The sequence below is a fragment of the Diabrotica undecimpunctata genome, chromosome 3 (genome assembly GCF_040954645.1).
Source record: "Diabrotica undecimpunctata isolate CICGRU chromosome 3, icDiaUnde3, whole genome shotgun sequence".
NCBI lineage: Eukaryota > Metazoa > Arthropoda > Insecta > Coleoptera > Chrysomelidae > Diabrotica > Diabrotica undecimpunctata.
Window position 1 is genome coordinate 122745551 of NC_092805.1, and position 14595 is coordinate 122760145.

Consider the following 14595-nt stretch of genomic DNA (forward strand, 5'->3'; position numbering starts at 1 on the left):
AAGTTTGTGACAAATACAGCATGAAATTTAACTGTAAGAAGACCAAAATTCTTGTAGTAAGTAAAAACGACGTAATACAGCACCAATTCACAGCTAATAATGAACCCTTGAAAATAATCGACAAAATTACATACCTTGGATGCAACCTAAATATGGAATGGGACCACTAACAGGAAATAAGATGTCGTATAGAAAAGGCGAGAGCTGTCTTTTATATGGAGTCGAAGCCTGGACCTTGACGGAGGCAACATCCAAACCATTAGAAGCCTTCGAAATGCGTATCGTGAAAATCAGAAAGATGACATACTTAGAGTATGTGATGCGCAATGAGAAGTATCAATTAATTCAACTAATTTTACAAGGCAAGATAGAAGGCAAAAGATCTCAAGGGCGCAGAAGGACATCGTGGTTAAAGAACATCAGACAGTAGGCAGGAATGACTACCATACATCTATTTAGAGCAGCTGTCAACAAAGTTGTAAGTACCAACGTGATTGCCAACATTCACAGAGGATAGGCACCAAAAGAAGAAGCAGTTCTACCACACCTAATTTGCAACTGATAGTGCTCGGTGCTCGTCCTTACTTCGGACGTATATTCCGTACCAAAAAAAGGGAGCTTTAAATATTCGTTTCCGTTCGTCACACAATGATATAAACCCTAACTGTAATTAAAAAGTACTGTAATTTAAAAAAAGATCATTTTTATAAATATATTACCAAATGTAATCGACTATCAAAGGGACAACCAGGAGATTAGAGCACGCATCGGAAAAGTTAGATCCACCTTCAATCGGATGGGGGCCTTCTTCAAGAGTCACAACCTCTCTCTTGATACAAAATTAAGAATGCTGCGATGCTACGTCTTCTCTGTCCTTTTTTATGGTGTTGAATCGTGGACCTTGAACGAAGATATGTGCAGAAAACTGCAAGCATTTGAGATGTGGCTATATCGGAGAATGCTTAAGATCCCGTGGACTGACCGAATCACAAATAAGGAGGTCCTCAGAAGAATGAATAAGAACCGAGAGGTACTGACCACCATCAAATCTCGAAAGTTACAGTTCTTCGGACATATTATGCGAAATGAATACAGATATGCTCTCCTTCAAGCCATCCTGCAAGGAAAAATATTTGGAAAACGAGGTCCAGGAAGAAGAAGAACATCTTGGTTAAAGAACCTCAGAATCTGGTTCGATACAACATCTGTGCAGCTTTTCCGCGCTGCTGCAGATAAGATAAAGATTGCCATGATGATCGCCAACATTCGTAACGGATAGGCACACCAAGAAGAAGAATCAAAGGGTTACAAGTTTCTCATGAACATGAATTTTTTTTTCATGCGCATTTTACTCTATTTTAAGTAAACGAGGTTGCGCGCTACTCAAGCGTGGATAAAAATTGCTATAACCTTTTGATATATCAATTTGAAAATGTAAAACTTTTCAGAAACCATATTTAAATATTATGTTTTATTTTTTTTTTAATTTTTAATTAGAAAAAAAATATCCGACAAAAATTTTGTTTATAATTAAAATTAAGAGTTCGGATGCACTTTATTTTTTGCGGAAATGACCATGATATATTCTTTTGCAAAAAAAAGCAAAATTTCGGCTTTTTACTTATCGATTTAAATGTTCCTCCATCCAAATCAAGGAATTTTATTAAAGAAAGTTGTGCAGATTTTTATTACGAACATTTTGGTATCAAATCTACTCGGAAATCAAAAAGTTATAGGTCATAATCATTTCTTTGGGGATCTGCCGCTGGCCTATTGGATTAAACGAGGATGCGTGCTGAATCTGCTATTGTTCTCATTAATTACAGATAATTTAACAAAGAAATGTAAGAAGAAATATAAAAGGGACAGTGGAAGATGAACAATGATGTCACTCCACAAAAACTTTTATTCGCTAAAAAACAAAATAAACTCATCATAGAAGACAAATAATTAGAACAGCTCAGTAACTATAAATATCTAGGTATAATTATTGAAGAAAATAAAAAGTCAGATGAAAAAATAAACCAGGAAATCGGGAAAACTATTCAATATATTAAAAACAACGTTCTTTTGAAAGTGCTGAGACCATCAATAATTTCTAGAAGTGAGTCGTAGTTACTAATAAACAACAGCACAACGGATCAGATGAAGAGAAAGGATACGAAATACGGCAGTAAAAGCAAATATGGAAGTAAAACCAATAGAAACAATTATAAGTGAGGGGAGACTACGATGGCTCAGAATGGCTGCAGAAAAAAAGAAGAAAAGTGAGACCAACGCCCACGTGGAAAATAATAATAGAAAAGAAACTAAAATAAACATGGAAGGAAACAAGTAGGATAATATAAAAATAGAAGACAACGGACAAATATGATAAACAAGATCGAATGGAAATGAATAGTTGGTGTGTGAGATTGACAACCTCCAGATCAATTTTTTTTTAACCCCTCTTTCTATTCGGATTGTTGAATATAGGCCATTCCCGCCTAATTCCCGCCATTCATGTCTGTTGTTTGTAAGATGTTTCCACATTAGTCCTGCAGTTCTTTTAATATCGTCGCTCCAGCGCATTTGCGGTCTTCCTCGTGGTCCTTTGGCTTCATATGGCCGCCAATTCCCGATTTCTTTATTCCATCGGCCATTCTTAAGACGTTCGTTATGTCCAGCACAATTCCATTTCAATTTAGCTGCCTGTTCGACAGCACCTTTTACTTTTGTTTTGTTACGAACGTCTTCATTGGTTTTATGGTCTTTGAGTGACATACCCAGCATCTGTCGTTCCATAGCTTTCTGAGTTTTTCTGATCTTCTCCATGTTTATTTTAGTGAATGTCCAGGTTTAAGCTTCATATGTAAGTACATGTAGGATACAGGCATTAATCACTTTGGTTCGTAGTCTTTTAGGTATATTTTTATTTTTAAGTACGTATGAGAGTCTTCCGAATGCTGCCCATCCCATTTTTACAAGTCTGCCTATTTCGGTGGTCTGATTTTCTTTGCTTACCTTGACATTTTGACCCAGATATGTATATTCATCTACGTGTTCTATCTCTGTCCCTTGGATGTTTATCATAGGTTTGTCATCTTTGTTTGACAGATCAATAGATTTTGGTAATTGAAACACCGTAAAGTGTCTTTTAGGAAACTATATGATGATCATGATGAACTCTCACTTAAATGAAGTAAAATACTAATTCATACAATGGTACACTAGCATTTCGGGTAAAAAGTTAAGTTACCACGAAAACGCACAGTTATTTTATGTTAATATCAGTTAATTTTAGGTACATTTGATTTATTAATTTTTTTGTGCATGTAATAAAAAATATTTTATCTGTTTACTTTATGTATGTACTACTATACATTCTCCGGAAATGTTGTTGACTTTTTTGACAAATATAATTTATTGGAACCTTTTTATTGGAGTTCTTTTGTAGTTAAAAACTCTCAAAAAGCTGTAAAAATGCTTCCAAGAATGTTTAATTCGACTTGACCGATCAATTTACAAATACTCCACCCGAAAAAAATCCAAGTGTCAATTTCTGTTTGCTTTTCTAAAAACATAATAGCCAAAATTCTCTTTTGTCGGTAGACATCACATGTAAAATAGAAAAATAGATCCCCATTCAAGATTTAGACAACTTTAAACATATCAGTTTCAAGTTGAGTTGCTCAAAACATTTCTACCCCCATTCTAAACGAATGCACTTCAATATTACAGTTGGGTGGCTGTAAAGGGACCTTAAAAAAGTGCTTTTGAACATTGTCGAAGTGTCAGTACTTACAGTAGACACAGTAGCTAGCAGGGAGTGATTTTTTTGAATTCAAAAGGATCTATAGTGATTTTACCTGCTTTTTTGTTGACAGGGGGTACATATGCACCCTTAGATTTATATGTCACATCCCTATAAATACTTATCCGAACTGTATCTTGATAATTATAAGGGGATGATCTATGAACCGAATGTAATATTGGATTATTTCAGTCAAAGAATATAAACGGGATATATTTATTGAAGTAATAGAAGAAGTAATAGAATTAATACAAGCCAATCAGAAAGTGTCGGTTATTAGCTTTTATTCCACTTACAATGCATTGTATAAAGCTTTATTGTTTAACAAATAAAACATTCTTAGTTGATGCAAATGTAGCATTGGTTAAAAAAGTTAAATGCGTGCCCATTGAGTGAAGCTCGAGTGATTGGGAATATATAGTTGATTCAAAGGAAAAACGTCGAATAAGTTATTTGACATAAACTAAAAAGCAAAAAAAAAATTGAGAAAGTTATTGAGAACGATGTTGGAACCCATTTGCGACAATGGCATATGGAGAATAAGGTTTAACTACGAGATATACCAATATTACAAAGAACCTCTATAGCAAATTGTGCAAAATTAATAAAGATTGCGCTGGGCAGGGTACCTTATAAGAATGGATAGTAATAGAATACCTAATAGAACGCTCAGTGGAACAATGGTGGGATTTCGGCCAGTAGGAAATCTAAGGATGGCTGGCGTGTGTTGGATTCAGAGTAGAGGAGTACATCCGAGCCCATTTCGCTTTAGAAGGAGATACTGCAAACAGATGCCTTCCTGTTATCCTACATACCAACTAAAACCACCCTCTTCTACTTGTGCGCAGTTTACTGTTGCACGTGCCGTACTTCGAAAGTGGGATGGCCGCTGTAAGGCTGAGGACACTTTCGGAGCACTACCTTGTCTTATCTATATCTTATCTCTGTTGTTGGTTCGGCTGCTGTTTCTCTTCTTCTTTCTTTTTAATTACTGTTCGAATGTAATTACGTAGAATATTCCATCCCTCCTTACTTCCCGTCATCTACACGATCATCTCTCTCACAGTTACAGGGTTCATACCTATTTCTCTTCACATTTTGTTTTTCTCCACTGTCCATCTAATACACTCAAACATTGTGTGAGTAAAAGTGTCAGAAATTAACAGTATAGGCATTTATCTGTATATGTCTTTCTGAATCTATGAAGATATGTCCTAAAACACCCATGTCCTGTGAGTACTTAGTTAGGAAGTAATCCACTCCCCTGTTACCACAGTCCACCCAGTTCCTTAGGCTCGGGATCAGCATCTTAGTCCACTGAGCAACATCTTCCGTGTTATTCCACTCTTCATGCAATCTTTCTATTGATCTTTCTCTTTATTCTTTTTTTTATGGCTGCTGTCAAATATTCTCTTCTCTCATATGGATGTCTCCTTTCTACTGCTAACACATGCAGAGGAACACACTCCGTGATAGTCTACAAGGCTGCCGCAGATACAGTCCTGTAGGCACATGCAACTCGTAACAGACTTGTTTTGTCTACTTGTATCATGAGCCCTTTGTAGGTTGGTATCTCTATCGCGTTACTCCAGACTGGTGCCGCGTAAAGGATGATTAATTGCACAACACCGTGTAAGACTATCCTTTCTGATTTGGGTCCTCCAATGTTAGGCATCACTCTCCCTATAGCAGCTGTACTCTTCGCTACTTTCTGGGCTACCACCCGTATATGCTCCCCCCATCCGCTATATTGGTGTAGTGTCACTTTCAGATATTTGACGCTTTTCTGTGGTGTTAGTTGTACCCCTGCACATTGGAGTTATATCCATTGTGTTTTTCATCTACCCTTTCGAATAATGACTTCGGTCTTCTCTGCTGCGAGTTCTAGTCCGTGATCTGTCATCCAGTCTTTCACGAAGTTGGCAGTACGTCTTAACCGAAATCGGAGAGCCAGCTCGTCACGCTCTACTACCAGCACAGCGAGATCATATGCAAAAGTGAAGGGGGTTATACCTTCTCCATATTCGCAGTTCATGACTCCGTCATATGCCAAGTTCCATAGCGTCGGACCCAAGGCCGATCCCTGTGGGACTCCAGCCGTTACGTCAACGAGCGTGCCCTTCTTAACTATGAGCTTTCTCTCAGAAAGATAGTCCGCCATCACGTTCATCAGATAGTTAGGACACTCCCTCTCTTCAAATACTCACATCACCTCTTTCCACCGTAGAGTCTACAGCGTGTTGAATGCATTTCTAATATTGAAGAGCAGCAGAGCCACCAAGCGCTGTTCATCCCCAATGTTGTGCAATGCCTCGATTACCCTCAAAATTGCGTTAACTATGCTGTTCCCTTTGCAGAATCCGAATTGTCTCGGAGAGAAATCACCTGATCTCTCAATCGTGTCGGCGATTTGTCCTCGCAGTATCCTCTCGTACAACTTTCCGATGCATAGGAGAAGGCATATGGGGCGATTTTCTCCCCATTTTTGGGAAGCAGTACCAACCTTGATGTCCTCCAAGCTTAAGGAAATGTCTGTGCTTCAAGCAATGCATTCTTGTGCTCCAAAAGCCACCTAGGTTCCGCGCGTTCTAGACACTTTACCGCTTCTTTAGCCAGTAGGAAGACAAAGGAAGAGGTAGACAGACGAAGTGAGAACCGATGCTAAAGAGATATTGAGGATATGGAGGCCAGAGCCCGACTTTGACTGTAGTGCCATAGGAGAGAGAATAAGCAGGAAATAATAAAGTAGTTTAAACCATTACTATGGAGTTATCGACTGCAACTGAAAAAGACAAGATTAAAGGTTTAACGTAAATATATTATTTTTTGTAGATTCGTTGATGATTATTAATATAATCTTAGATGCCAGAATAAAAGAGTACTTATTAGTTTATATTGTTTAATCTTGGAGTTAACTTTACTTTATACTGAATTATATTGCATTTATTTTAAGTTAATAGTTATTATCACTCTGATAACTGTTTTGTTTCAGGGCTGAGAGAAGAATGACTTAATATGAGTAAGTCCTACCACAACACATGTGATACAATGTTATTATAAATTAGGTTTAGATTATTTACATAAGCCAAAGATTGTTAAAATAAGTGTAGTGTTTGTTTCTTATGTAATAAGATAATTTTGTTTCAGATAAAGTAATACAATGCAAAAGACGTTTTTATTCAATAAATTTAAGTTGAATCAATGATAACATAAAGCAGTTAAACTCTTGTTTAAAAAACTTTTTAAAGAAATTCGTATATTTTGTTAATAAAATAAACTCTTGGACAAAATTATTATAGCACTGCATTCAAATTAAATAATTACATAAATTAGTTTGAAAATAAATTCTTCTTCTTTGAGCTGGGGGCCTTATGCCCCTGAGAGAAGGCGGTGATAAATTTTTTCTTTATCCATTTTTTCCATTCATTCCGGTACATGGTCAATTATTTCATGGTTTTTCCTCTTTCCTGCCTATTTCGAGTATTTGCCGGGACTACGTTTTCCTTGGTCTTAATTTCTTTCTATTTCTTGTTCTTTTTGCTTCGAAAATACTTTTGACCAATCTATTATATTCCATTCTCTAAATGTGTTCTTACCAACTTAGCTGGTTATTCTACATAGTATTTATTATCATATTCTTCTAAGGTATTTCGTCTCTTCTAAGGTTGTATTTACCTTACTGGTTAATCAGTATTATTGCTTGGCGTTAGCTTTATATACATGTAATTTCATATTTCTTTCTATATCGTTTTTCCGTAGAACAAATTTAGTTATACCATAATATATTTTACACCATAATATCCATAATACCATAATATATTTATGCAAGGGAAGCTAAAAGGGAAGAGAAACCCAGGACGACGCAAAATATCCTGGCTAAGAAATTTGAGGGAGCGGTTTGTTTGCAGCTCATTAGAATTATTCAGAAGCGCGGCCAAATGTAAAAATTATGTAAAAAAATGCAAAAATTAAAATAGCGATGATGATTTCCAACCTCCGATGGGAGAAGGAACCTGAAGAAGAATATTTTGTTCGTTTCTTGTGTTTTATTTGCTATCTTATCCATTTTTTATCATTTGTTATCTAATACCTCTTAAAACGGTGATACACTGTGGAAGGTATTGGTAGAAATGGGAGTACCCAGAAATCTGATAGGTTTGGCACATATGTGTGTGTAGGATTCATGTGCACGTGTAGAGTAAACAAATGTCTTCGCTGCCCAGGAAGCAAAGGTACTTCTAGGTTTTACTAACGATGTCGACACAATTGCATAATCCACCAGACATGCGTAAGAAGTTTTTACCCTTTTTGAAAGCGAGGCTAGGGAAATTGGCCTTGAGATCAAAGAAGATGAGACCAACTACATGGAAGTTGCCAAAAAGACGATGATAAGTAAATACAATTTCAAAGTTGTCAAAAAATTCAAATACTTGGGAGCAGTAATAACAACCGAAAATACTTATGAAAAATATGTAGCAGCTAGAATTATGGCAGGAAATAGAGCGTATTATTCCCTAGCGCCGTTACTTAAATCAAAATGCTCTCAAATACAACTAAAACAAAGATATATAAAACCGTAATTCGCCCCATAATAACGTACGGAAGTGAGGCACTAAACCAGAGTTATTACAAGCACCAGCACAACATTATTATTAGTCGTAGAACGGAAGATCCTCCGGGCGATCTTTGGGCCTTATAGAGACGAGATGACAGGATAGTGGATACCAAGACGTAACCAGGAACTTCAAGTACTCTATCGAGAAGAAAACATAGTACGATACATTATGGAAAATCGAATAAGATGATCGATCGAATGATTAAATACTATTAAATACAAAATTCTGGGAAAAACTCGATGGCAGAAGGTCAGTTGGTAGCTTAAGAAAATGATAAAAAGATTACGAGTGATATACGTATGATGGGGGTACAACAATGGGATATTGCTGCAAAGACTGGCAAGAGTGGCGGAAAATCGTAAACAAGCCCAAGACGCACTTAGAGTTGTAGAGCCAAGAATAAAAAAGAAGTTATCTAACCTCTAGATACTCGAATGTTGTCACTTTATTTGGTTTTTGTCCTTTGCAGTAGATTTTATTACTCTCATTTTCTTCTGCCATTTTTTCTCTTTATTTTTTCTATTTTCTCAATCCATATGTTTAGAATTCTCTGTATTTTGTATGCTGTATCTTCCATCAGCGTATAAAATCCCTCTATTATAATGCTCAGTAAATGTATGTATCTCACACAGGTTTGGAATTATTTAGTTTTCTCCTTCGCATTCTTTTGTATTCTATCTAATACTCTGTTAAAGAGGCCTATCTCCTTATTATATTCCCTTTTCTATATGGATTTCATCCAATTTTTCTCCATTAATTGCTATCTTATCCATCACTTACTTTTTCATACATACTTTTGATTATATGTATTATGTGTCTTGCAATTGTTCTGGGTAATTCCTTATAACCTCTTTTAGTATGGAATCAAAGGCTTTTCTCAGATCCACAAATATTATAGGTATAGTTTTTCTCCTATTTCTATTCTTTCCTCTATAATGTTACTTATTAAGAAATTATTATCTATTGTTTTTCTACGTTTTCTGGAAGCTACTTGTTCCTTTTCCATTCTGTTCTTCGCTATATTTTCCATTCTATTCTCTACATTTTCTTCTCTCAATTGTTTCTCTACATTTTCTGAAACTACTTGTTCCTTTTCCATTCTGTTCTTCGCTATATTTTCCAGTCTATTCTCTACAATTCTAGAATATAATTTAAAAACAACAGACGACAGGCAAATAGCTCTATCATTTTTGCATTTGGTTTTGTCACCTTTTTTTATGGATCGGAAGGAACATATTTACTTTTCATTCCTCCGGTATTGTCCCTTTATACCATGCTTCTTGTAGAATATTTGGTAACCGTTTTTTTCTTTCTGATTAACGTTCTTTACTGACTGAGTCAATTTTGTCACATCATCTAGTTTATTTTTTATCTTTAGTTTCTTTATTGCTTCTTCCAATTCTTTTATACTGATTGGTTCATATACTTCCTCGGCGTCATCCACATCTTCCCTATTGTTTTCGTTATATTCCTCAGTTAGTTCAAATTTTTGTGTATAATGTTTTTGTAAAATTTTTCGTATACCTATCGTTTGTTTTTGTTTGAAGGTTATTAGAAAAATCTTTTAGCTCTCGAACTTGTTTTATTTTCTTATCTCTTAGTGCTTTGATTTTGTTCCAGGATAATCAGTCTATTATTTTTCCTGTAACCCGAATTTAATTCTTTTCCGACTTGTCGGCAACTTTTCTTCTTTGCTTTCCGTATCAATTTTTTAACTTTGTCTTTGAGTTCATGGTATTTTCTTTTGTCCTGCTTGTTTTTTTTACTCATATACTTATTCTTTCCATGCCTATTACTTCTTTTTAACTTCGGTTTTTATATCCATGTTGCACCATCTTGTGCGCTTTATTCTTTTACTCAACATAGTTAATAATACCGCATACTTCCTTTGCCGTTTCTAATAACATTTTTTTGAATTAAGATCATCTATATTCTGTTTCATTTTTTTTTCCGATTCTTGCAATTTTCTCTGGGAATCTCTGGGAATGAAATATAAGAAAACGATAACATAGAGGAAAGCTGGTAAAAACTCAAAAATAACATAATTAACGCAACAACAGAATCACTTGGAGAGAGGAAAGTAACGAACACTAACATATTAAAAAAGAAAACACCATGGTTTAGAGAAGAAGTGCAGACAAAATGTGAAAAAAAAACAAAAAGCCTTTTTACAATACAGAACACAACAAATACAACAGGTATATAACCAACATAAACGAATCAGAAATAAAACGAATACTTTAGTTAAACAAATAAAAAGGGAACACTGGCAGAGATTCTCAAAACAGATGGAACACGACTTCTAGGGAACACAAAAAGAAATATGGAGAATGATCAGAGGACAAAGAAAAGAGATGAACTAACTAACAAAAACGAAACACATTTAGAAGGAAACATGGGTAGACTACTTTCGATTCCTATTTGCTAAAGGTGATGATAATAAACCACCAACACCAGAGGTGACCAGAAAAGACGAAATAAATATTGAGAAGGAAGGGGTAAAGGAAGCATTAAGGAAATTAAAAGATAGAAAATCACCAGGAGAGGAAGGAATACCGAACGAACTCCTAAAGTACAGAGGACCAGATCTGACCAAACAACTATTAAAACTAATCCAAAAAATAATAGAACAAAACAGAATTCCTCAAGAAGTGAGATCAAGCATCCTAATACCTCTCTTTAAAAAGGGAGACAAATCGGACCCGGAAAATTACAGAGAAATTAATTTATTAAACACAACACCAAAATTAACATCCTAAGTGATAACAAATAAACTGAATGAAATTATAACACTAGCCGAAGAACAACAAGATTTTATGTCGGGAAGATCATGCACCGACGCTATATTTATAATAAGGCAAGTGCAAGAGAAATCATTAGAATACAACAAACCAGCATATATATGTTTCGTGGACCTTAAAAAGGCATTTGAACGGGTCAAATTAAAGCACGTTATCCACTTACTGTACGCAAGAAAGATATCTCTAGGAATAATCAAAACGATCGAAAATATCTACCAAAACAACAACACAATAAAAGTAAAAGTAGAAGAAGAACTAACTGACCCTATTGAAGCTGGCAATGGGATAAGACAGGGAGATTCCCTGAGTCCTCTATTATTCAACCTGACTATGGATGAAATCATAAAAAAGTAAGAACTAAAAAAGGATACCAAATGGTAGAAAAACAACTTAAAATAATCTGCTATGCAGACGTCGCAATACTACTCTCTCAAAGTGAAGATGATTTACAACGTATGCTGCACCAATTTAATATAACCGCCAGTTAATATATAAAGTTACAACAGCAAATTTACTAAAATGTAAATTGGAGCTGGAAGGTCAGATTGATTGAAGTGGAAGATCAAGTTAACAGAGCAAACAGAGCTGCAGGCTGCCTGAATGAAACAATATGGAGAAATAAAAATAGTGGGAATGAAATGAAAGGCAGAATTTACAAAACAGTCATCAGACCAATAATGACATACGCGGCAGAAACACGACCTGACACAGAGAGGACAAAAAGGATGTTAGAAACAGCAGAGATAAAAACACCTAGAAAAATTGATGGTAAGACACTATGGGACAGAGCTAGAAGTACAGATATACGACGTAGATGCAAGGTGGAGAACATCAAGATCTGGGTAAGAAATAGAAGAGTAGAATGGAACAATCATATAAGCCGAATGACAACAAATAGAGTAGTAAAGATGGCAAGAGACAGTTCCCCAATAGGAAGACGATCAGTATTAAGACCACGAAAACGATAGAATGACAACTTACTGGAGGCACATTGAAAAACGGACAGTCATGTCTATATAAATAAAAAGATGAAGAAGAAGCCTTAACTTGGTACAGTTCATGAGTGTTTATTTCATTCATCTTAGCTATGTGTAAACATTCATACTGGTTTGTTTCTTCACCCGTGTATTTATCCGTTTGTATTCTTCATTAGTCGTTCCATTTCTTTCGTGTACTTTTCGCATCTTTCCTTTCTGCCACATAAGTACATTTGTCTTCTTTTTATTGTTTCCAGAATGTATTTCAGATCTTCAAATCATTTATCGTACAGAATTATATCATATTTCTCCCTAAGAAATAAAGATAAATTAAATTGTTGCCAAATAATATTATCTGCTTATACCATCTGTCATAAGTTTGTGTAATGGCATAGTTTGCAAATTTTACAGTTCAGGTTTCGTTATTAAATTGTGTACATCAAATTAAATCTTTTATTCCTAGCTTCCCAACTACTTTTTATTTTACTCTTTTGAGCTTTTTTAATGTTTTGTATTAATTGACTGATGAAAATCCACACTACATGTAAACATTAAATTTACAAGAAGGTAAAACTCTTAATTCAGAGCCCTAATCAGTTTAACTTAAATTACAAATGAGTCTTTTAAGACTTTTTAAAAAATCAATTCAAAAAGTCTATTAAAATAAGTATTTGATTAAACGTTGCAGTTTATTTTTATTTTTATGCACATGTAAAATGTCTTAGAATAAGCTTGAAATAATAAAAATACAAATAGGTATAGGATTTGCGAGTTGTAAAAAATATCTTAGTAATAGAAAAATATATAACAAATTCCGTCTATATACTAGTTTCCGTTTCAATATAGATAATCGTCCTTGTATTTTGTAAAATATTGAATGTGTTATTAAAATAAACGTAAAGTACAACTGATTTTTTTTCACATCCCATAAAATTAAAGGATAAACCCCGAGAATTTATAACCCGCATCAAGCAAATAAAACTATCATAGAAGCAAACATTGACGATAGCCGATAGCTCAACGCATACTATAAGTTACAGTACTGTAAGTATGTACTGTAGAAAAAGAATCTCGTAACAAGGAGCTTCCAGTGCGCAGAGAGATAAAGTATTCGGCCAGAAAAGATGGAATTTACCCGAAGATTAAAAACATTGCGCCGCTTGATAAACACTCGCTAGATACTAAAAATTTTAGTGTTTTCAATATGTGGATGATCACAGTAATATTGGATATTTTTAGTATGATATCTAAAAAATGAGTTTCAAATAATTTATACAACAATTTAATGACTAAAAGGATAAAGGAATGATTTTTGGTAAGGTATGATATACAGTGTGTCCCAAAATTGTATACAAATGAAGAAAAAGTTTATCTTACATTTTACAAAAAAAAACTATTCTTTATAAAAAGCTCAACATAGAAGGAAAACAAAAATAATGATTTGATTAAAATATAATATTTACAAGACAATAGATAATTATGATGTCATTACAATAACAGTAAGAGACTTTCATTTTCAAAGGTCCTACTTGGGAAACTACATTGTGTCATTGTTTAACTGGTAAGTGTTTAGCGTTTTAAAATAAAATATTGAAATAGGGCAATAATTATATGATTCTTAGTATCATTGTAATATCTTAAATTCTTTTTATTATAACAGTAATACATTCAAAGACACACAGACAAAGCAATCGAGCACAAACTGCCGACACCAAACATCTAGTACAAAGATTAAGTTAAGCACTGAGATTGCAAGCACTGTTCGCATGTTTTAAATAAAATTTTTGCCGATGAACCATTTACCTAAAAAATGTAATTACCATTAAGATATTTAATAATACAAGATCATTTAATTTTTAACTATCAACAAAAATGTAATGTAGATGACATGTATGAACTTGATGATAATACAATCTAAGGCTAACATATTAGCAATTATTTCTCGACTTTGACTATTAACAGCCCGTCCGGATAATTTGCTCTTAAACTCCATGCTATAATATTAAATAACACTAATTTAGGTATATCTACATTACAATTTTTTCCTTACCTTTCGCAGTTTTTAATTTTAACAGAGTTCTGAAAAAAACTTCTGCATAAAATGAGTAAAACTAAAATAATTTAAACAGAATACTCAAATATAAAACGTAAAATCACAACCAAATCAAATTTAAATAACGCGAGTAAAAGAAACGATGCAACAGTGTAAAAATATCCAGCACCTCACTGCATAACGTTTACTGCACGAAGAGATTAGCTGGACCCCCACTTTTAAATTTGTTTCTGCGCGGTGACTTTTTAATTTCACAAGATACCTGTTTGACTGTACTAAACTTCTTCTTCTTCTTCTTCCTTCTTGTATGTACCATCTTTTTCTTGGTCTGCCAATACTTCTTCGTCCATTTGGT

At 34.4% G+C, this 14595-nt stretch overlaps 2 protein-coding genes across 3 annotated transcripts in view; one reads left to right on the forward strand and one right to left on the reverse strand.

The window, feature by feature from the left end:
* Positions 1-6955, forward strand: part of LOC140437354 (protein big brother-like) — a 201695-nt gene extending 194740 nt beyond the window's left edge. Inside the window, exon 5 of the mRNA XM_072526835.1 lies at positions 6786-6955. Within this exon, the coding sequence (XP_072382936.1) occupies positions 6786-6807 (22 nt within the window). The 3' untranslated portion in view covers positions 6808-6955. The remainder of the gene's footprint in view (positions 1-6785) is intronic.
* Positions 1-14595, reverse strand: part of kat80 (katanin p80) — a 270406-nt gene that overhangs the window by 35225 nt on the left and 220586 nt on the right. Inside the window, exon 13 of one of the 2 annotated variants that reach the window (XR_011950366.1) lies at positions 9379-11963. The exons of the other annotated variant lie outside the window; for it this stretch is intronic. The gene's annotated coding sequence lies outside the window, so the exon portion shown is untranslated. Of the gene's footprint in view, positions 1-9378; positions 11964-14595 lie in introns of those variants that run through there. 2 annotated transcript variants of the gene reach the window in all.